Source organism: Trachypithecus francoisi, unplaced genomic scaffold (genome assembly GCF_009764315.1).
Source record: "Trachypithecus francoisi isolate TF-2019V2 unplaced genomic scaffold, Tfra_2.0 Lachesis_group6, whole genome shotgun sequence".
Classification (NCBI taxonomy): Eukaryota; Metazoa; Chordata; class Mammalia; order Primates; family Cercopithecidae; genus Trachypithecus; species Trachypithecus francoisi.
Window position 1 is genome coordinate 70,060,578 of NW_022681471.1, and position 25,588 is coordinate 70,086,165.

General features: G+C 39.0%; 1 protein-coding gene across 1 annotated transcript; it reads left to right on the forward strand.

The window, feature by feature from the left end:
* The first annotated feature begins 14,723 nt into the window (after positions 1–14,723).
* Positions 14,724–17,440, forward strand: LOC117077989 (far upstream element-binding protein 3-like). Its single transcript, XM_033201525.1, is given in 2 exon segments — positions 14,724–15,327; positions 15,330–17,440. Coding segments are annotated over 2 exon segments (1,452 nt in total). The 5' UTR covers positions 14,724–14,780; the 3' UTR covers positions 16,235–17,440.
* The last annotated feature ends 8,148 nt before the right edge of the window (positions 17,441–25,588 follow it).

Below are 25,588 nucleotides of genomic sequence, written 5' to 3' on the forward strand. Positions count from 1 at the left end.
CTCAATAAAATACTGGCAAACCGGATTCAGCAGCACATCAAAAAGCTTATCCACCATGATCAAGTGGGCTTCATCCCTGGGATGCAAGCTGGTTCAACATTCGCAAATCAATAAACGTATCCAGCATATAACAGAACCAAAGACAAGAACCACATGATTATCTCAAGATTGCAGAAAAGCTTTTGACAAAATTCAACAGCCCTTTATGCTAACAACGCTCAAGAAATTCGGTATTGATGGAACGTACCTCAAAATAATAAGAGCTATTTATGAAAAACCCACAGCTAATATCATACTGAATGGGCAAAAACTGGAAAAATTCCCTTTGAAAACTGGCACAAGACAGGGATGCCCTCTCTCACCACTCCTATTCAACATAGTGTGGAAGTTCTGGCTAGGGCAATCAGGCAGAGAAAGAATCAAGGGTATCCAGTTAGGAAGAAGAAGTCAAATTGTCCCGTTTGCAGATGACATGATAGTATATTAGAAAACCCCATTGTCTCAGCCCAAAATCTCCTTAAGCTGATAAGCAACTTCAGCAAAGTCTCAGGATACAAATTAATGTGCAAACACACAAGCATTCTTATACACCAGTAACAGACAAGCAGAGAGCCAATCAGAATGAACTTCCTTCACAATTGCTTCAAAGAGAATAAAATACCTAGGAATCCAGCGTTACAAGGTTGGGGAAAAGAAAGAGAGATCAGTTTGTTACCATGTCTATATAGAAGGAAGTAGACATAAAAAACTCCATTTAGTTCTGTATTTGAGATGCTGTAATCTGTGACCTTACCTTAAACTTTGTCCTTGCAAGAGACATGTGGGAAGGTGACTTAAGGTTTAAAGGATTTTGGGCGGTGCAGAATGTACTTTGTTAAACAAGTGCCTAAAGGATGCTTATGGTTAAGGTCATCACCATTCTCTTAATCTCAAGAAAGAAAAAAACATTTGTCTCCTGCCCCTCTCTGGCAATGGAACATCTCCGGGTAACACCCATTGTGTGTTTTGTTTACTGAGCAAGGAGAAAACCACCTTTAGGATAAGGTGGGGCTTGCTGGAGCAATACTGCTAAAGGTTATGGAGATGTTCGCATATGCATCTCAAGGCACAGCATTTTCCTTTAAACTTATTCATGTTACAAGGATTTTTGTTCATATGTCTTACTGTTGATCTCCTCCCTACAATGATCCTATTGTCCAGCCACTCCCTTATCTTTGATGGTAAAGATAATTATCAATAAATACTAAGGAACTCAGGGCCGGTTGCCGGTGTGGGTCCTCTGTAAGCTGAGCACTGGTCCCCTGGTCCCCGCTTTTCTTTCTCTACACTTTGTCTCTGTGTTTTATTCCTTTTCTCAAGTCTTTCGTTTTCCACTAACGAGAAACCCCACAAGTGTGGAGGGGCAGGCCCACCCCTTCAACAAGGGATGTAAAGGACCTCTCAAGGAGAACTACAAACCACTGCTCAGTGAAATAAAAGAGGACACAACAAATGGAAAACAGGCCGGGCGCAGTGGCTCAAGCCTGTATCCCAGCACTTTGGGAGCCGAGGCGGGTGGATCACAAGGTCAGGAGATCGAGACCATCCTGGCTAACACGGTGAAACCCCATCTCTACTAAAAATACAAAAAAAAAAAAAACTAGCCGGCGAGGTGGCAGGTGCCTGTAGTCTCAGCTACTCGGAGGCTGAGGCAGGAGAATGGCATGAACTCGGGAGGCGGAGCTGCAGTGAGCTGAGATCTGGCACTGCACTCCAGCTTGGGTGACAGAGCGAGACTCCGTCTCAAAAAAAAAAAAAAATGGAAGAACATACCATGCTCATGGATAGGAAGAATCAATATCATGATAATGGCCATACTGCCCAAGGGATTTATAGATTCAATGCCATCCCCATCAAGCTACCAATGACTTTCTTCACAGAATTGGAAAAAACTGCTTTAAGGTTCATATGGAACAAAAAAGAGCCCGCATTGCCAAGACAATCCTAAGTCAAAAGGACAAAGCTGGAGGCGTCACGCTACCTGACTTCAAACTATACTACAAGGCTACAGTAACCAAAACAGCATGGTACTGGTACCAAAACAGAGATATAGACCAATGGAACAGAACAGAGTCCTCAGAATAATACCACACATCTACAGCCATCTGTTCTTGACAAGCCTGAGAAAACAAGAATTGGGGAAAGGATTCCCTATTTAATAATGGTGCTGGGAAAATTGGCTAGCCATAAGTAGAAGCTGAAAACTTGATCCTTTCCTTACCCTTATACGAAGATTAATTCAAGATGGATTAGAGACTTAAATGTTAGACCCAATACCATAAAAACCCTAGAAGAAAACCTAGGTATACGATTCAGAACATAGGCATGGGCACAGGACTTCATGTCTAAAACACCAAAAGCAACGGCAGAAAAAGCCAAAATTGACAAATGGGATCTAATTAAACTAAAGAGTTTTGCGCAGCAAAAGAAACTACCATCAGAGTGAACAGGCAACCTACAGAATGGGAGAAAATTTTTGCAACCTACTCATCTGACAAAGGGCTAATATCCAGAATCTACTAAGAACTCAAACAAATATACAAGAAAAAAACAAACAACCCCATCAAAACTGGGCAAAGGATATGACAGACATTTCTCAAAAGAAGACATCCATACAGCCAACAGACAAATGAAAAAATGCTCATCATCACTGGCCTCAGATAAATGCAAATCAAAACCACAATGAGATACCATCTCACACCAGTTAGAATGGCAATCATTAAGAAGTCAGGAAACAACAGGTGTGGAGAGGATGTGAGAGAAATAGGAACACTTTTACACTGTTGGTGGGATTGTAACTAGTTCAACCATTATGGAAAACAGTATGGCAATTCCTCAAGGATCTAGAACTAGATGTACCATATGACCCAGCCATCCCACTACTGATATATACCCAAAGGATTATAAATATTCTACTACAAAGACACATGCACACGTATGTTTATTGCGGCCACTATTCACAATAGCAAAGACTTGGAATCAACTCAAATGTCCATCTGTGACAGACTGGATTAAGAAAATGTGGCACATATACACCATGGAATACTATGCAGCCATCAAAAAGGATGAGTTTGTGTCCTTTGTAGGGACATGGATGCAGCTGGAAACCATCATTCTTAGCAAACTATCACAAGAACAGAAAACCAAACACTGCATGTTCTCACTCATAGGTGGGAACTGAACATGAGATCACTTGGACTCGGAAAGGGAACATCACACACTGGGGCCTATCATGGGGAGGGGGGGAGGGAGGGATTGCACTGTGGAGTTATACATGATATAAATGATGAATTGATGGGTGCTGACGAGTTGATGGGTGCAGCACAGCAACATGGCATAAGTATACATATGTAACAAACCTGCACGTTATGCACATGTACCCTAGAACTTAAAGTATAATAATAAAAAAAAAAAGAATTCAACAAAGTTTCAGGATACAAAATTAAGGTACACAAATCAGTAGCTCTGCTATATACCAACAGTGACCAAGCTGAGAATTAAACCAAGAACTCAACCCTTTCACAATATCTGCAATAAAATAAAATACTTAGAAATATACCTAACCAAGGATGTGAAAGACCTCTACAAGGAAAACTACCAAACAAGCTAAAAGAAATTAGGGGGCGGAGCAAGATGGCCGAATAGGAGCAGCTCCAGTCTCCAACTCAGCGCGAGCGACACAGAAGACGGTGATTTCTGCGTTTTCAACTGAGGTACTGGGGTCATCTCGCTAGGGAGTGCCGGACAATCGGTGCTGGCAGCTGCCGCAGCTGACCAGCGTGAGCTGAAGCAGCGAGGCATCGCCTCACCTGGAAGCGCAAGGGGGAAAGGCATCCTTTTTCCTAGCCAGGGAACTGAGACACACACACTGGAAAATCGGGTAACTCCCACCCCAATACTGCGCTTTAAGGAAACAGGCACACCAGGAGAATATATCCCACACCTGGCCGGGAGGGTCCCACGCCCACGGAGCCTCCCTCACTGCTAACACAGCCGTCTGCGGGGATCTATCCGCAAGGCAGCAGCGAGGTGGGGGGGGGGCGCGCCGCCATTGCTGAGGCTTAAGTAGGTAAACAAAGCCTCTGGGAAGCTCGAACTGGGTGGAGCTCACAGCAGCTCAAGGAAGCCTGCCTGTCTCTGTAGACTCTACCTCTGCGGACAGCGCACAGCTGCAGCCCATTAGGGGAAAGAGCGGGGGGCGGTGCAGACGCGAACGACTCTGTCTGACAGCTTTGGGGAGAGCCGTGGATCTCCTAACGCGGAGGTTGAGATCCGAGACCGACAGACTGCCTGCTCAGGTGGGTCCCTGACCCCTGAGTAGCCTAGCTGGGAGACATCCCCCACTAGGGGCAGTCTGACACCCCACACCTCACAGGGTGGCGTCACCCCTGAGAGGAAACTTCCAAAGAAAGAATCAGACAGGTACACTCGCTGTTCAGCAATATTCTATCTTCGGCAACCTCTGCTGCTGATACCCAGGCAAACAGGGTCTGGAGTGGACTCAAGCAATCTACAACGACCAACAGACAGTCCTTCTGACTGTCAGACGGAAAACTATCAAACAGGAAGGACACCTATACCAAAACCCCATCCGTACGTCACCATCATCAAAGTCCAGAGACAGATAAAACCACAAAGATGGGGAAGAAGCAGGCAGAAAAGCTGGAAATTCAAAAAATAAGAGCGCATCTCCCCTGCAAGGAGCGCAGCCCATCGCCAGCAACGGATCAAAGCTGGTCAGAGAATGACTTTGACGCGATGAGAGAAGAAGGCTTCACTCCATCAAACCTCTCAGAGCTAAAGGAGAATTACGTACCCAGCGCAAAGAAACTAAAAATCTTGAAAAAAAAGTGGAAGAATTGACAGCTAGATTAATTAATGCAGAGAAGATCATAAACGAAATGACAGAGATGAAAACCCGACACGAGAAATACGTGACAAATGCACAACTTCAGTAACCGACTCGATCAACTGGAAGAAAGAGTATCAGCGATTGAGGATCAAATGAATGAAATGAAGCGAGAAGAGAAACCAAAAGAAAAAAGAAGAAAAAGAAATGAACAAAGCCTGCAAGAAGTTGGGATTATGTAAAAAGACCAAATCTACGTCTGATTGGGGTGCCTGAAAGGAGGGGGAAAATGGAACCCAGTTGGAAAACACTCTTCAGGATATCATCCAGGAGAACTTCCCCAACCTAGTAGGGCAGGCCACATTCAAATTCAGGAAATACAGAGAACGCCACAAAGATACTCCTCCAGAAGAGCAACTCCAAGACATAATTGCCAGATTCACCAAGTTGAAATGAAGGAAAAAATCTTAAGGGCAGCCAGAGAGAAAGGTCGGGTTACCCACAAAGGGAAGCCCATCAGAATAACAGCAGATCTCTCGCAGAAATCTACAAGCCAGAAGAGAGTGGGGGCCAATATCAACATCTTAAAGAAAGAATTTTCAACCCAGAATTTCATATCCAGCCAAACTAAGCTTCATCAGTGAAGGAGAAATAAAATCCTTTACAGACAAGCAAATGCTTAGAGATTTTGTCACCACCAGGCCTGCCTTACAAGAGACCATGAAGGAAGCCCTAAACATGGAAAGGAACAAGCGGTACCAGCCATTGCAAAAACATGCCAAAATGTAAAGACCATCGAGGCTAGGAAGAAACTGCATCAACTAACGAGCAAAATAACCAGTTAATATCATAATGGCAGGATCAAGTTCACACATAACAATATTAACTTAAATGTCAATGGACTAAATGCTCCAATTAAAAGACACAGACTGGCAAACTGGATCAAGAGTCAAGACCCATCAGTCTGCTGTATTCAGGAGACCCATCTCACATGCAGAGACATAATAGGCTCAAAATAAAGGGATGGAGGAAGATCTACCAAGCAAATGGAGAACAAAAAAAAGCAGGGGTTGCAATCCTAGTCTCTGATAAAACAGACTTTAAACCATCAAGATCAAAAGAGACAAAGAAGGCCATTACATCATGGTAAGGGATCAATTCAACAGGAAGAGCTACTCTCCTAAATATATATGCACCCAATACAGGAGCACCCAGATTCATAAAGCAAGTCCTTAGAGACCTACAAAAGACTTAGACTCCCATACAATAATAATGGGAGACTTCAACACTCACTGTCAACATTAGACAGATCAACGAGACAGAAAGTTAACAAGGATATCCAGGAATTGAACTCATCTCTGCACCAAGCGGACCTAATAGACATCTATAGAACTCTCACCCCAAATCAACAGAATATATACATCTTCTCAGCACCACATCGCACTTATCCAAAATTGACCATAATGGAAGTAAAGCACTCCTCAGCAAATGTACAAGAACAGAAATATAACAAACTGTCTCTCAGACCACAGTGCAATCAAACTAGAACTCAGGACTAAGAAATCAATCCAAACCGCTCAACTACATGGAAACTGAACAACCTGCTCCTGAATGACTACTGGGTACATAACGAAATGAAAGCAGAATAAAGATGTTCTTTGAAACCAATGAGAACAAAGATACAACATACCAGAATCTCTGGGACACATTTAAAGCAGTGTAGAGGGAAATTTATAGCACTAAATGCCCACAAGAGAAAGCAGGAGAGATCTAAAATTGACACTCTAACATCACAATTAAAAGATCTAGAGAGGCAAGAGCAAACACATTCAAAAGCTAGCAGAAGGCAAGAAATAACTAAGATCAGAGCAGAACTGAAGGAGATAGAGACACAAAAATCCCTCCAAAAAATCAATGAATCCAGAGTTGGTTTTTTGAAAAGATCAACAAAATTGACAGACCGCTAGCTAGACTAATAAAGAAGAAAAGAGAGAGGAATCAAATAGACGCAATAAAAAATGATAAAGGGGATATCACCACCGACCCCACAGAAATACAAACTACCATCAGAGAATACTATAAAAACTCTACGCAAATCAACTAGAAATCTAGAAGAAATGGATAATTTCCTGGACACTTACACTCTCCCAAGACTAAACCAGGAAGAGAATTGAAATCCCTGAATAGACAATAGCAGGCTCTGAAATTGAGGCAACAATTAATAGCCTACCCACAAAAAAAGTCCAGGACCAGATGGATTCACAGCTGATTCTACCAGAGGTACAGGTGGAGCTGGTACCATTCCTTCTGAAACTATTCAATCAATAGAAAAAGAGGGAATCCTCCCTAACTCATTTTATGAGGCCAACATCATCCTGATACCAAAGCCTGGCAGAGACACAACAAAAAGAAGAGAATTTTAGACCAATATCCCTGATGAACATCGATGCAAAAATCCTCAATAAAATAATGGCAAACCGGATTCAGCAGCACATCAAAAAGCTTATCCACCATGATCAAGTGGGCTTCATCCCTGGGATGCAAGGCTGGTTCAACATTCACAAATCAATAAACGTAATCCAGCATATAAACAGAACCAAAGACAAGAACCACATGATTATCTCAATAGATGCAGAAAAGGCTTTGACAAATTCAGCAGCCCTTTATGCTAAAAACGCTCAATAAATTTGGTATTGATGGAACATACCTCAACATAATAAGAGCTATTTATGACAAACCCACAGCTAATATCATACGAATGGGCAAAAACTGGAAAAATTCCCTTTGAAAACTGGCACAAGACAGGGAGGCCCCTCTCTCACCACTCCTATTCAACATAGTGTTGGAAAGTTCTGGCTAGGGCAATCAGGCAAGAGAAAGAAATCAAGGGTATCCAGTTAGGAAAAGAAGAAGTCAAAATGTCCCTGTTTGCAGATGACATGATTGTATATTTAGAAAACCCCATTGTCTCAGCCCCAAAATCTGCTTAAGCTGATAAGCAACTTCAGCAAAGTCTCAGGATACAAAATTAATGTGCAAAAATCCCAGCATTCTTATACACCAGTAACAGACAAGCAGAGAGCCAAATCAGGAATGAACTTCCATTCACAATTGCTTCAAAGAGAATCAAATACCTAGGAATCCAGCTTACAAGGGATGTAAAGGACCTCTTCAAGGAGAACTACAAACCACTGCTCAGTGAAATCAAAGAGGACACAAACAAATGGAAGAACATACCATGCTCATGGATAGGAAGAATCAATATCGTGAAAATGGCCATACTGCCCAAGGTGATTTATAGATTCAATGCCATCCCCATCAAGCTACAATGACTTTCTTCACAGAATTGGAAAAAACGGCTTTAAGTTCATATGGAACCAAAAAAGAGCCCGCATTGCCAAGACATCCTAAGTCAAAAGGACAAAGCTGGAGGCGTCACGCTACCTGACTTTCAAACTATACTACAAGGCTACAGTAACCAAACAGCATGGTACTGGTACCACAACAGAGATATAGACCAATGGAACAGAACAGAGTCCTCAGAAATAATACCACACATCTACAGCCATCTGATCTTGACAAACCTGAGAAACAAGAAATGGGGAAAGGATTCCCTATTTAATAAATGGTGCTGGGAAATTGGCTAGCCATAAGTAGAAAGCTGAAACTGGATCCTTTCCTTACCCCTTATACGAAATTAATTCAAGATGGATTAGAGACTTAAATGTTAGACCTAATACCATAAAAACCCTAGAAGAAAATCTAGGTAGTACCATTCAGGACATAGGCATGGGCAAGGACTTCATGTCTAAAACACCAAAAGCAACGGCAGCAAAAGCAAAAATTGACACAGGGATCTAATTAAACTAAAGAGCTTTTGCACAGCAAAGAAACTACCATCAGAGTGAACAGGCAACCTACAGAATGGGAAAAAATTTTTGCAACCTACTCATCTGACAAAGGGCTAATATCCAGAATCTACCAAGAACTCAAACAAATATACAAGAAAAAAGCAAACAACCCCATCAAAAAGTGGGGAAAGGATATGAACAGACATTTCTCAAAAGAAGACATCCATACAGCCAACAGACACATGAAAAATGCTCATCATCACTGGCCATCAGAGAAATGCAAATCAAAACCACAATGAGATACCATCTCACACCAGTTAGAAGCAATCATTAAGAAGTCAGGAAACAACAGGTGTTGGAGAGGATGTGGAGAATAGGAACACTTTTACACTGTTGGTGGGATTGTAAACTAGTTCAACCATTATGGAAAACAGTATGGCGATTCCTCAAGGATCTAGAACTAGATGTACCATATGCCCAGCCATCCCACTACTGGGTAATACCCAAAGGACTATAAATTACTCTACTACAAGACACATGCACGCTTGTTATTGCGGCACTATTCACAATAGCAAAGACTTGGAATCAACCCAAATGTCCATCTGTGACAGACTGGATTAAGAAAATGTGGCACTATACACCATGGAATACTATGCAGCCATCAAAAGGATGAGTTTGGGCTTTGTATGGGACATGGATGCAGCTGGAAACCATCATTCTTAGCAAACTATCACAAGAAGAGAAAACAAACACCGCATGTTCTCAGTCATAGGTGGGAACTGAACAATGAGATCACTTGGACTCGGGAAGGGAACATCACACACTGGGGCCTATCATGGGGAGGGGGGAGGAGGGAGGGATTGCATTGGGGAGTTATACAGGATATAACGTCATGCACATGTACCCTAGAACTTAAAGTATAATAAAAATAAAATAAAATAAAATAAAATAAAATAAAAAAAAAGAAATCATAGAAGACACAAACTAACGGAAAAATATCCCATGCTGATGGATGGGTAGAATCAATATTGTGAAAATGACCATACTGACAAAGGCAATCTACAAATTCAATGCAATTCCCATCAAAATACCACCATCATTCTCCACAGAACTAGAAGAGAAATCCTAAAATTCATATGGAACCAAAAAAGAGCCCACATAGCTAAAGCAAAACTAAGCCAAATGAACAAATATGAAGACATCACACTGCCTGACTTCAAACTGTACTATGAGGCCATAGTTACCAAAACAGTATGGTACTGGTATAAAAATAGGCAAATAGACCAACAGAACAGAATAGAGAACCCAGAAATCTAGCCAAATACAGCTAACTGATCTTCGACAAGAAAACAAAAGCACAAATTGGGTAAAGCACACCCTATTCAACAAATAGTGCTGGGATAATTGCAAACCACATGTGGAAGAATGAAACTGTATCCTCATCTCTCACCATATACAAAAATCAACTCAAGATTGATCAAAGACTTAATCTAAACTTAAAGATGCTAGAAGATAACATCAGAAAAACCCTTCTAGACATTGGCTTAGGCAAAGACTTCATGACCAAGAACCCAAACGCAAGTGCAACAAAAACAATGATGCATAGGTGGGACTGAATTAAACTAAAAAGGTTTTGCACAGCAAAAGAAACAGTCAGTAGAGTAAACAGACAACTCACAGAGTGAGAGAATATCTTGCAATCTATACCGCCAGCAAATAACTAATATACAGAATCTACAAGGAATTCAAACAAATTAGCAAGAAAAAAAAAACCAATCCCATCAAACAGTGGGCTAGGGACATGAATAGACAATTCTCAAAATAAGATATACAAATGACCAAATGAAAGAATGCTCAATATCACTAATTATCAGGGAAATGCAAATCAAAACCACAAAGTGATATTATCTTTCTCCTGCGTGAATGACTGTAATCAAACAATTTAAAAAAACAATAGCTGTTGGAGGGGATGTGGTGAAAAAGGAACACTTTTACACTGTTGGTGGGAATGTAAACTAGCACAAACCACTATGAAAAACTGTGTGGAGATTCCTTAAAGTACTAAAAGTAGAACTACCATTTGATCCAGCAATCCCACTATGGGTATCTACCCAAAGGAAAAGAAGTCATCATATGAAAAAGATACTTGCATGTGCATGTTTATAGCAGCACAATTTGCTAAGTGCTGAGCTATGAGTATGCAAGGCATAAGAATGATACAGTGGACTGTGGGGATGGAGGAAAGAGTTGGGAGGGGGTGAGGGATAAAAGACTGCAAATTTGGTACAGTGTAAACTTCTCAGGTGATGGGTGCACCAAAATCTCAGAAATCACCACTAAAGAATTTTGATTACTCATGTAACCAGAAACCACACGTCCCTCAAAATCTAAGGAAATAAAAAATAAAATAAAATAAAAAATGCAATTGGCATACTGAATAATGCATGAGTCTTTTAACAGCAGAAAAAATTGGATGGAAGTATGAGTGAGCTTGAAGACAGACTCTTTGAAAATGCACTGTCAGAGATAAAAGAGAAAAGAATAAAAAAGAGTGAAACAAATCTACAGAATCTAGAAAATAGGTTCCAAAGGGCAAATCTGGGAGTTAGTGTCCTTAAACAGCAGATACAGAAAGAGATAAAGGTCGAAAGCTTACTCAAAAGGATAATTACAGAGAAATTTCCAAACCTAGAGAAAGATATAAATATCCAAGTACAAGAAGATTATAGAACTCCAAGTAGATTTAACCCAAGGGTATTCATTCAATAATTAAACTCTCAAACATCAACAGTAAAAAAAAGATTCTAAAAAAAAAAGCAAGAGAAAAGAAACAAGTCACATGCATTGGTGCTCCAATAAGTCTGACAGCAGACGTTTTAGTGGAAACCTTACAGACCAGGAGAGAGTGGCATGACATATTTAATGCATCAAAGGAAAAACACTTTTACCCTAGAAGAGTATTTCTGGTAAAAATATTCCTCAAACGTGAAGGAGATATAAAAGTTTTCCCAAAGAAAAGCTGAGAGATTTTAGCAACACCAGTCCTGTCCTATAATAAATACTAAACAAAGTACTTCAGTCAGAAAGAAAAGAACATTAATGAGCAATAAGTAATCATCTGAAGATACAAAACTCACTGGTAGTAGTAAGTACACAGAAAAACAGAATATTAGAACACTGCAATTGATGGGTAAACTACTCCTATCTTAAATAGAAACACTAAATGATAAACCAATAAAAAATAATAACAATAGCAACCACTAAAGGCATACACAGAATAATAAGAAAGTTATTTAACTAAAAGTTAAAAAGTTGGGGTACAAAGTTAAGACATGGAGCCTTTTTTGGTTAACTTTTTGCTTGTTTGTTTGTTTATGCAAACAACATTAAGTAGTTATCAGGTGATATAATGGGATATAGTATTTGCAAACCTCATGGTAACCTGAAACCAAAAACATACAATAGATACACACACAAAAAATGAAAAGCAAAAAACTAAATTATATCACCAGAGAAAATCACCTTCACAAAAAGGAAGATAGGAAGAAAAGAAAGAAGGAAGAGAAGACCACAAAACAACCAGAAAACAAATAACAAAATGGCAGGAGTAAGACATTGCTTATCAATGATAACATCAAATGTAAATGGACTAAACTCTCCAATCATATAATATAAGCTGACTGAGTAGAGAAAAAACAAGACCCATTGATATGTTGCCCACAAGAAACACACTTTATCTATAAGGAAACTCATGGACTGAAAATAAAAGGATGGAAATGATATTTCATGCCTATGGAAACCAGAAAAGAGCAGAACTTGCTATATTTATTTCAGACAAAATAGATTTCAAGACAAAAACTATAAGAAGAGCCAAAGAACGTCACTATATACTGATGAACGTGTAAGCTCAGCAAGAAGATATAAAAATTTTAAATATACATGCACCCAACACTGGATGGCCCAGATATATAAAACAAACATTATTAGAACTACAGACAGAGATAGGTCTAATACAATAATAGCTGGGCACATCAACACTCCGCTTTCAGCATAGACAGATCTTTCAGACAGAAAATCAACAAGGAATAATTGGGCTTAATTTGCACTATGGATCAAATAGATCTAATAGATATTTATAGGACATTTAATTTAATGGCTGCAGAATACAATTTTTTTTTCTCAGCACATGGATAATTCTATAGGATAGACCATATGATAGGCAACAAAATGAGACTTTAAAAAATTTTAAAATTGAAATAATTTCAAGCATCTTCTCTAACCACAATGAAATAAAACTGGAAATTAATAACAAGAGGAGTTTTGGAAACTGTTAAAATATGTGTAAACTAAACAATATGCTACTTAATAACCAGTGGGTGAATGAAGAAATTAATACAAAAATCTAAAACTCTATTGAAACAAATGATAATGAAAACCCAACATACCAAAACCTCTGGGATACAGCAAAAGCAGTACTAAGAAAAAAGTTGATAGCTGTAAGTGCCTACACCAAAAAAGAGAAAAACTTCAGATAAACAATCTAACAATGCATCTTAAAGAACCAGAAAAGCAAGAGGAAATAAACCCAAAATTAGTGGAAGAAAAGAAATAATAAAGACCAGAGCAGAAATAAATAGAATTGAAGAAAATAATACAAAAAATCAAAGAAATAAAAATTAATTCTTTGAAAAGTTAAACAAAATTGACAAACCTCTAGACAGATAAAGAGAAAAAGAGAGAATATACAAATAAATACAAATAAATAAAATCAGAAACGAAAAAGGGGAAACTACACCTGATACTGCAGACATTCAAAGGATCACTACAGGCTACTATGAGCAACTATATGCCAATAAATTGGAAAAACTAGAAAAAATGGACAAATTCCTAAACATGTACAACCTACCAAGATTGAAATAGGAAGAAATCCAAAATCTGAATTGACAAATAACAAATAACAAGAATGAAGCCATAATAAAATGTCTCCCAGCAAAGAAAAGCCCAAGACGTAGGGTATTCATTGAATTCTACCAAATATTTAAAGAAGAACTAATGCCAATCCTACTTAAATGATTTCAGCAAATAGAGGAGGAAAGAATATTCTCAAACTCATTCAGACTATATTACCTTGCTACCAATTCCAGACAAAACCACACCAAAAACACAAAACTACAGGACAATATCTCTGATGAATACTGACATGCAAATTCTTAACAAAATGCTAGCAAACTAAATTGAACAAGACATTAGAAAGATTATTCTTCATGACCAAGTGAGATTAATCCCTGGGATGCAAGGATGGTTTACCACATGCAAATCAACCAATCCAATACATCATATCAACAGAATGAAGGATAAAAACCATATGATCATTTCAATTGATGCTGAAAAACCATTTGATGAAATTTAGCATCATTTGATAATAAAGACCCTCAAAAATTTGGGGAAAGAAGAAACATACCTCAACATAATAAAAACCATATACAACAGATCCATACCTAGTATCATACTAAATGGGGAGAAAGGAAAAGCATTTTCTCCAACATGTGGAGCACAACAAGGATGCCCACTTTTACCACTGTTATTCCACATACTACTGGATGTCCTAGCTAGAGCAGTCAGACAAAAGAAAAAATTGAAGGGCATCCAAATAGCATGGAAGAAGTCAAATTATCCTTGTTTGCAGATGATATGATCTTTTGTTTGGAAAATACTAAATACTCTACCAGAAAACTACTAGAACTGATAAACAAATTCAGTAAAATTGCAGATGCACAATCAACATACAAAAATCAGTAACATTTCTATATACCAACAGTGAACAATCCGAAAAAGAAATTTAAAAAGCAATTCCATTTACAATAGCCACAAATAAAATTAAAATATCTAGGTATTAACTTAACCAAAGAGGAGAAAGATCTCTATAATGAAAACTATAAAATACTAATGAAAGAATTAAAGAGACCCAAGCAGAGCGGGAGGCCGGACAGGGGAGCCAAGCGGCGGCGTTGGCTGCAGGGGCGACGGCGGCGGGGGTGGTAATGGCGGAGCTGGTGCAGGGGCAGAGCGCTCCTGTGGGGATGAAGGCCGAGGGCTTCGTGGACGCCCTGCACTGGGTCCGACAGATTGCTGCTAAAATTGATTCAATTCTTCACTTGAATAATTCCACACCTCTAGTGGACCCCTCAGTATATGGATATGGAGTACAAAAACGGCCCTTGGATGATGGAGTAGGTAACCAGTTAGGGGCCTTGGTACATCAAAGGACAGTAATAACAGAAGAATTCAAAGTGCCTGACAAAATGGTTGGATTTATTATCGGCAGGGGAGGTGAGCAGATTTCACGGATTCAAGCAGAATCTGGTTGCAAAATTCAGATTGCTTCAGAGAGTTCTGGGATTCCAGAGAGGCCCTGTGTTCTTACCGGAACCCCAGAAAGTATTGAACAAGCCAAATGGCTCCTGAGACAGATTGTGGACCACTGTCGAAATTGACCTGGCTTTCATAATGACATAGACAGCAATAGCACAATCCAGGAGATTCTCATTCCCGCATCTAAAGTGGGTCTGGTCATCGGCAGAGGAGGGGAAACAAGCAGTTGCAGGAGCGGACAGGAGTGAAGATGGTCATGATCCAGGATGGCCCATTGCCCACGGGAGCAGACAAGCCTCTTCGTATCACTGGAGATGCATTTAAAGTACAGCAAGCAAGAGAAATGGTACTAGAGATTATCCGAGAAAAAGACCAAGCTGACTTTCGGGGTGTAAGTGGTGATTTCAACTCCCTAATGGGAGGGGGCAGTATAGAGGTATCTGTGCCTAGGTTTGCTGTGGGCATTGTAATAGGAAGAAACGGGGAAATGATCAAAAAGATCCAGAATGATGCTGGTGTGAGGATTCAGTTTAAACCAGATGATGGGATTAGTCCAGAAAGAGCTGCTCAGGTCATGGGCCCTCCGGATCGGTGTCAGCACTCAGCGCACATCATCAGCGAGCTGATTCTCACAGCCCAGGAAAGAGACGGCTTTGGAGGCCTGGCAGCAGCCAGAGGAAGAGGTCGTGGCCGTGGCGACTGGAGCGTGGGAGCCCCTGGTGGCGTCCAGGAGATAACATACACGGTGCCAGCCGATAAGTGTGGCCTTGTCATAGGCAAAGGGGTTGAGAACATCAAAAGCATCAACCAGCAGTCAGGGGCGCACGTGGAGCTTCAGAGGAACACCCCTCCCAACAGCGACCCCAACCTGCGGAGATTCACCATCAGGGGGGTTCCCCAGCAGATCGAGGTGGCCAGGCAGCTCATAGATGAGAAAGTTGATGGGACCAATCTCGGAGCACCTGGAGCCTTCGGACAGAGTCCCTTCAGCCAGCCACCTGCCCGACCTCATCAAAATACCTTTCCTCCGAGGAGCTCCGGGTGCTTCCCAAACATGGCTGCCAAGGTGAACGGGAACCCCCACAGCACCCCCGTGAGTGGTCCTCCGGCCTTTCTGACCTAGGGCTGGGGCAGCACCTACCAGGCGTGGCAGCAGCCCACACAGCAGGTCCCAAGCCAGCAGAGCCAGCCGCAGAGCAGCCAGCCCAACTACAGCAAGGCCTGAGTAGACTATTAAAAAAAACAGAGTCACGCCGCCAGTGCTGCTCCTCAGGCCAGCTCCCCACCGGACTACACAATGGCCTGGGCAGAATATTACAGACAGCAGGTCGCTTTCTACGGACAGACGTTAGGGCAGGCACAGGCCCACAGCCAGGAGCAGTAGGACAGTGTCCTCGTGGCCAACTTTCCCTCAAAATCATTGTCAAAGAAAACCTATTTGTAACAGAGGTTTTTACATTTGCAAACCTTTTGATGAAGAACCGTTGTTTTGTTCTGTGAAACACTATATTTAGATTAACGGAATTTTTCTAAAAATCAGGAAAATTCGTTACTAAAAATTGCTGATCATTTTTGTTTCATTATTATCGTTATTTCAAATGTATAAGCTCTGGGGTTCTTTTTGGAGCAATACCTACAAAGTCAGACGCCGGAACAGGCCTCAGAGCTGCAACATTTCAACACGATGGTTTCGAGTTTGTTTGGTTTTGTTTTGTGTCCTTTTTATTTGCAGTTTTTTCAGTTGCAACAGAAAGTGGCTTGGAAGTCTTAGGTGGTATGTAACAAATTCTTTTTAAAAATTTTAAAGCAGTATTTAAGCATTCTTAAATGTGTAAATTCATTTAATGTTTTACTTCTAATTTGTTGTATCTTGGCTGTCTGGTTTTATTGCATTTTTAAAAAACGGAACTATTATGTATTGTAATGAATGATGTGAATTTTGAATTGAGACAGATAATTGTATTGCTGTCCAACAGGGGTTGGGAGGGGCATTTTGTAGGGTTTGTATAATTTCTAGAGTTCTAAAGGGGTAATATAAAAATGTGTTCGTGTGTTTAGCATACGTTTGTTTCATGTCTCCATTACCAGTCGCAAATGTGTATCTAAGACCTCCAAGCTTGTTTTTAAAACAAAACAAAAAACGTTTCTCTATTCTCTCAGAAATATAAATACTGTTATTTTTAATATTAAGAAATTCAATATAACTTTTAACACACACTGTGGAACATTAAACCATAAAAATGTAGTTATAACTATTTTAAATTCAAGGTGTTGTTTGCTCTTTTCTTTTAAATATTTTCTAATGTTTTGTCAGATTAACTAGATGAATAAATTTAGTATTAACTGCATTATGAATTAAATAATTTTGATTTAATAAAAGGGATAATATGATTTCCAGTGTTTACTGTAGTGTATCTTGTACAGATAACATGTATTTTTAAAGGAATAAAAACGGAATTGAAGCTATTTTTGCTTGCATTTCTAATTGACCTGAGGGACATTCCGTTTGAAATGTACTGAAGTTACAGTTTCTGGTTTTTTTCTCCTTATTTTTCTTATAATGCTTGAAATGTCTAACTATTAAAAAAGACAATTTGAAAATGTTATGCATGTGGTTTTTAAGAAAAAAAGTGTTCTTTTTATTTGACTGACAATTCATTTTACACTCTATATAATAAAATTTCCACAAGACATCTTGTAGGCAAAGTCAAAAAAAAAAAAAGAATTAAAGAGAACACCAAAAAAATGGAAAAGTATTCCATGTGCATAAATGGAAAAATAATATTGGTAAAATGTCCATATTACCCAAGGAAATCTGCACATTCAATGCAATCTCTATCAAAATGTCGATGATACTCTTCACATAAATAGAAAAAAAGTATAAAATTCATATGAAACAAGAAAAGACCCACAATAACCATGATTGTGTCTTAAGCAAAAAGAACAAAACTGAAGAAATCACATTACCAGACTTCAAATTATACTACCAAACCAAAACAGCATGGTACTGGCATATAAGCAGATGCATAGACCAAAGGAAAAGAATAGAAAGCCCAGAAAAAAATTCACACACTTACAGTGAACTCATTTTTGATAGAGATGCCAAGAACGTACACTGGGGAGAATACAGTCATTTCAAGAAATGGTGCTGGGAAAACTGGATATCCATATGCAGAAGAATGAAGCTAGACCTTCTTGCCATACACAAAAATCAAATGAAAATGGATTAAAGACTTAAATGTAATACCTTAAACTATAAAACTAGTACAAGAAAACAATGGGGAAAATCTTCAGGACATTGGTCTGGGCAAAAATTCTTGTGTAACACACCACAAGCACAGGCAACCAAAGTAAAAATGTACAAATTGGATTATATCAAGTTAGAAAGCTTCTGCACAGCAAAAGAAACAATTAACAATATGAAGAGAAAACCCACAGAATGGGAGAAAATATTTGCAAGCCACTCATCTGACAGGGATTAATCAGCAAAATATAAATGAAGTTGAAAGATCTCTATACAAAAAATTGAATAATCCAATTGAAAAAAATGGGCCAAAAATTTGAAGACATTTATCAAAAGAAGGCATACAAATGGCAAACAGGCACATGAAAAGGTGGTCAACATCACTGGTCATCAGAGAAATGCAAATCAAAACTTCAATGCCATACCATCTCACTCCAGTTAAAATTGCTTACATGCAAAAGACAGGCAATAAAAAATGCTGGTACAAATGTGGTGAAAAGTGAACCCTCATACAAAGTTGGTGGGAATGTAAATTAGTACAATCACTCTGGAGTAAAGTTTGAAGGTTCCTCAAAAAGCTAAAAATAGAGTGATCATATGATCCAGCAATCCCACTGCTGGCTATATACCCAAAAGAAGGGATTCAGTATATCAAATAGATATCTGCATTCCCATGTTTGTTGCAGCCCTGCTCGCAATTGCCAAGATTGCCAAGATTCTGAAGCAACCTAAGTGTCCATCAACAGATGAATAGATACAAAAAATGTGGTGCATACACACAATGGAGTACTATTTAGCCATAAAAAATGAGATACAGTCATTTGCGGCAAATGGATGGAACTGGAGTTCATTATGTTAAGTGAAATAAGCCAGGAACAGAAAGACAAGCATTGTATGTTCTCTTTTATTCGTGGAGCTAAAAATTAAAACCGTTGAACCCATGGAGATACCTAGTAGATGGTTGTTACTAGAGGCTGGAAAAGGTGGTGTGAGGGTGCAGGGAAAGTGAAGGTGGTAAATGGGTACAAAAATAGTTAGAAAGAATGAATAAGACCTAATATTTGACAGCACAACAGAGTGTCTATAGTCAACACTAACTTAATTTTACATTTCAAAATAACTAAAATAGTGTAGCTGGATTTTTTGTAACTTGTTTTGCAAAACTACTGCTAGAAGTTTTCTCCTTATTTCAGAGAAAAATGTTACTTATTGTTTTAACACCTGCAGGGAGTACTTTAAATTCAAACTGACTGTTGAGCTACTCCCCACTCCATCCATACCCCTTAACATTAGCACTGTAAGACTTTCAGCTCAGTTTCAACTTACTGGAGAGAGTTTTTCTTGTGCTTTGATTGACACCACTGGTCAAGAAACAAAAGATTTAAAAAAAAAAAAAAACTTAAGGAGGAAACCACTGAGTTTCAAAGCTAGACCTTTAAGGTTAGTAAAATTTGTTCTAACTGACTATGTTCAGTACCTCTAAATGGTATGCATAAAACCAATACAGCAGATTGGTCACACTATGCTACTTAGGTTGCTACTGATAATAATTTTGTTGTAAAGCCACCTGGGCAAAGGGCTGATGGGCTGGACAGTAGAGATTCTAGTTAACATAACAGGCCTAGGGCTACTATATTTAGAAGGGCCTGTTTGCAAGGTTGGCCACTGGCTAGCATCTGCAACCTTCTAAAACATTTTATAACAGATAAAGATGTTTTGCTGTGCCTCATGCTTTTCTCTGGTAATCTGTAATTTGGGTAGTTGCTAGGCAGAGAATGCCTAAGTGACTGCCACCAATAAAAGCTGTAGTCTCTAAGTCTCAAACTGACTACCCTGGACAAAATGTTACATATGTGTTGCTGCAATTTTTTTTTATCATGGAGGGATAGTGTATACTCTGTTACCTCTCAAGAGAGGTAAAGAGCATAGGAAGCCATACATAGATGCCTTTAGACACCACCTGTGTCTTTTTCCATGCTGATCCAGTTGCATAGCCTTCTTGTGTCACTGTAATGAATCTTAGCCACAAGTATGACTGTATGCTGAGTCTCATGAATACTTTTATCAAGTTTCTGATTGTGTAGGTACTCTTGAGGAATCCCTTAACAGGCTTTAGTCTGCCAATTTGTTAGTTATTTTCTGTCTTTTCATTGTTTATTTCTCTCTTTCCTTTTCCTGCCTTGTTGATGACATTTTAGAATTCCATTTTGATTTGTCTTTAGGTTTTAAACATATCTCTTTGCATATGTTATTTAGTGGTTTCTCTAGATATTATAATATGCATACATAATATACCATAGTCTACTAGTATTGTCATGTTTCCACTTAGATGTATAGAAATCTTACTTCTGTTAGGTCCTTTTACCCTGTCCGTCAAATTTTAAATATCTTGAGTATTTTCTGTACAGTCAATCAGCATTATATTAGCAAAATCTGATGTCATGGTTTTGCTTCAACCATGAAACATAATTTTTAAAACTCATGAGGTAAAGGATATTCTATTTATCTCTATATTTGCCCAATCCATTGTTATTTTCCTTCCTGAATTAGCGTATGTGTCCCTTCAGTTACTTTTTTTTCTGTTTAGAGAACTTCATGTAGCCATTATTTAAGTATAGATATGTGTGTAACAGCAATATTACCAAGAAATAACAGACCTGATCAGACAGCCAAAGTGGATTCAGAACCCTGATGGATTTTATTTTATTTTTGAAGTTGCTCACAAACACAAGACCATATAGGAAATTGGAGGGCATATTCTAGGCACAATGGCTAAACTAATTGGGTTCTAGAGCAGAAGTTCATATAAGGGAATTGAAAGACCAAATAAAAGAGTTTTTTAGTCATCCTGAAGGGCAGATGAAGCCCTAGAGATTTTTTGAGATGAGATTGATATGACAAAATGCATTTCACTTAAAGGATCTGGCTTGTGTCAGTGCATGGAGCTTAAGAAGTAGAGGGGACTGGAATCAGAAAAACATTTGAAAGCTACCATAGGATTGCAGGAAAAAAGTACCAGAGGAACTAAGCCTTCAAAGTGGTCTGGAAATCCAGGTAATGATTTCTGCTGGCTATCCTATACACATAAGATGTAATGCTACACTAGAAACTCGCTGATTCTCTCTCTGCATTTTGAACCAAGGATGTAAGAAAGCAATGTATTGCAACTGGAACCTAACCAAATCACCTTGCTTACCAAGGACATTTGTGTCAAAATATCTAGTATCTAATAGGAAGTGGCCAAGGAAGAAAGTTTTCTCTAATGTGAATGTATCTACAAAATATTTTGGTTTGGAGGTATTTTTTCATGATGGATGTGAATGGAGAGATGAGTAGAGAGGTAAGGGGGAGAAAGAGCACATGATTGAACGCAACAATGTAACTCTGAGTCTTGATAGTGACAACACATCATAACTCGCTTACTTGCTTCTTTTACCCACTATCAATTCCTGATTCTTGAGTTGACTCTTTTGAAAAGAAGAGATTCATATTGTTCCTCCAAACTTTGTGCAGATAGTGCCTACCATGGAGATATGATCCAAGTAACGATCTTTGTTAAAGAAGTCTGTGTTAGACAGATTCAATGCTATGGATATTTTGAGATATGACTGAGAGCAAGTGATGTCATTCATATTCATCATCAGCTTTAAGCTTATCATAAACCACAATTGTGAAGAAACAAGCAAATGCCAGCCTTTTTGCTCACTGGAGAAAGACTTCAAAATCTACTTAATGGAACAGTTATTGAAGCAAATGGTACAGACTAAAATGGCAAGTTCTCATCAGGGGGATGAGAGGATAAACTGGGCAAACCTATAAAGTAGACAATCTAATTATTCTTTAAGAAGGCTTACCGACTTTACTAAAGTCTTTTAATATTGATCAATTCACTTTTGGATCCCCACAGTTTCACCTGAACAGCTTTAACACTGTTATTCTGCCTATGGGGTACTTAATCTCAACTTGGGATCCACAAGTGGCCTTCGGGGAGTCTAGGAACTCCATAAAATTATACATAAAGCTGTATGTGAGTGGCTTTTTAAGTTATGACCAGGTGGTGGTCCACATTTTAAACAGAATTTTCTTGGAGTCTACGATCTTCTTTTTTTATTTATTTATTTATTTATTTTTTATTATACTTTAAGTTCTAGGGTACATGTGTATAACATGCAGGTTTGTTACATATGTATACTTCTGCCATGTTGGTGTGCTGCACCCATCAACTCGTCAGCACCCATCAATTCATTTATATCAGGTATAACTCCCAGTGCAATCCCTCCCCCCTCTCCCCTCCCCATGATAGGCCCCGATGTGTGATGTTCCCCTTTCCGAGTCCAAGTGATCTCATTGTTCAGTTCCCACCTATGAGTGAGAACATGCGGTGTTTGGTTTTCTGTTCTTGTGATAGTTTGCTAAGAATGATGGTTTCCAGCTGCATCCATGTCCCTACAAAGGACTCAAACTCATCTTTTTTATGGCTGCATAGAATTCCATGGTGTATATGTGCCACATTTTCTTAATCCAGTCTGTCACAGATGGACATTTGGGTTGATTCCAAGTCTTTGCTATTGTGAATAGTGCCGCAATAAACATACGTGTGCATGTGTTTTTATAACAGCATGATTTATAATCCTTTGGGTATATACCCAGTAGTGGGACGGCTGGGTCATATGGTACATCTACTTCTAGATCCTTGAGGAATTGCCATACTGTTTTCCATAATGGTTGAACTAGTTTACAATCCCATCAACAGTGTAAAAGTGTTCCTATTTCTCCACATCCTCTCCAACACCTGTTGTTTCCTGACTTCTTAATGATTGCCATTCTAACTGGTGTGAGATGGTATCTCATTGTGGTTTGGATTTGCATTTCTCTGATGGCGAGTGATGATGAGCATTTTTTCATGTGTCTGTTGGCTGTATGAATGTCTTCTTTTGAGAAATGTCTGTTCATATCCTTTGCCCAGTTTTTGATGGGGTTGTTTGTTTTTTTCTTGTATATTTGTTTGAGTTCTTTGTAGATTCTGGATATTAGCCCTTTGTCAGATGAGTAGATTGCAAAATTTTCTCCCATTCTGTAGGTTGCCTGTTCACTCTGATGGTAGTTTCTTTTGCTGTGCAGAAGCTCTTAGTTTAATTAGATCCCATTTGTCAATTTGGCTTTTGCTGCTGTTGCTTTTTGTGTTTTAGACATGAAGTCCTTGCCCATGCCTATGTCCTGAATGGTACTACCTAGGTTTTCTTCTAGGGTTTTTATGGTATTAGGTCTAACATTTAAGTCTCTAATCCATCTTGAATAATCTTCGTATAAGGAGTAAGGAAAGGATCCCGTTTCAGCTTTCTACTTATGACTAACCAATTTCCAGCACCATTTATTAATAGGGAATCCTTTCCCCATTCTTGTTTCTCGCAGGTTGTCAAAGATCAGATGGCTGTAGATGTGTGGTATTCTCTCTGAGGACTCTGTTCTGTTCCATTGGTCTATATCTCTGTTTTGGTACCAGTACCATGCTGTTTTGGTTTCTGAAACCTTGTAGCATAGTTTGAAGTCAGGTAGCGTGACGCCTCCAGCCTTGTCCTTTTGACTTAGGATTGTCTTGGCAATGCATGCTCTTTTTTGGTTCCATATGAACTTTAAAGCAGTTTTTTCCAATTCTGTGAAGAAACTCATTGGTAGCTTGATGGGGATGGCATTGAATCTATAAATCACCTTGGGCAGTATGGCCATTATCATGATATTGATTCTTCCTATCCATGAGCATGGTATGTTCTTCCATTTGTTTGTGTCCTCTTTGATTTCACTGAGCAGTGGTTTCTAGTTTTCCTTGAAGAGGTCCTTGACATCCCTTGTAAGTTGATTCCTAGGTATTTATTCTCCTTGAAGCAATTGTGAATGGAAGTTCATTCCTGATTTGGCTCTCTGTTTGTCTGTTACTGGTGTATAAGAATGCTTGTGATTTTTGCACATTAATTTTGTATCCTGAGACTTTGCTGAAGTTGCTTATCAGCTTAAGGAGATTTTGGGCTGAGACAATGGGGTTTTCTAAATATACTATCATGTCATCTGCAAACAGGGACAATTTGACTTCTTCTTTTCCTAACTGGATACCCTTGATTTCTTTCTCTGCCTGATTGCCCTAGCCAGAACTTCCAACACTATGTTGAATAGGAGTGGTGAGAGAGGCATCCCTGTCTTGTGCCAGTTTTCAAAGGGAATTTTTCCAGTTTTTGCCCATTCAGTATGATATTAGCTGTGGGTTTGTCATATATAGCTCTTATTATTTTGAGGTACGTTCCATCAATACCGAATTTATTGAGCTTTTTTAGCATGAAGGGCTGTCAAAAGCCTTTTCTGCATCTATTGAGATAATCATGTGTTCTTGTCTTTGGTTCTGTTTATATGCTGGATTACGTTTATTGATTTGCGAATGTTGAACCAGCCTTGCATCCCAGGGATGAAGCCCACTTGATCATGGTGGATAAGCTTTTTGATGTGCTGCTGAATGGTTTGCCAGTATTTTATTGAGGATTTTTCGCATCGATGTTCATCAGGGATATTGGTCTTAAATTCTCTTTTTTTGTTGTGTCTCTGCCAGGCTTTGGTATCAGGATGATGTTGGCCTCATAAAATGAGTTAGGGAGGATTCCCTCTTTTTCTATTGATTGGAATAGTTTCAGAAGGAATGGTACCAGCTCCTCCTTGTACCTCTGGTAGAATTCAGCTGTGAATCCATCTGGTCCTGGACTTTTTTTGGTTGGTAGGCTATTAATTATTGCCTCAATTTCAGAGCCTGCTATTGGTCTATTCAAGGATTCAGCTTCTTCCTGGTTTAGTCTTGGAGAGTGTAAGTGTCCAGGAAATTATCCATTTCTTCTAGATTTTCTAGTTTATTTGCATAGAGGTGTTTATAGTATTCTCTGATGGTAGTTTGTATTTCTGTGGGGTCGGTGGTGATATCCCTTTATCATTTTTTATTGCGTCTATTGATTCCTCTCTCTCTTCTTCTTTATTAGTCTTGCTATGGTCTGTCAATTTTGTTGATCTTTTCAAAAAACCAACTCCTGAATTCATTGATTTTTTGGAGGGTTTTTGTGTCTCTATCTCCTTCAGTTCTGCTCTGATCTTAGTTATTTCTTGCCTTCTGCTAGCTTTTGAATGTGTTTGCTCTCTTGCCTCTCTAGTTCTTTTAATTGTGATGTTAGAGTGTCAATTTTAGATCTTTCCAGCTTTCTC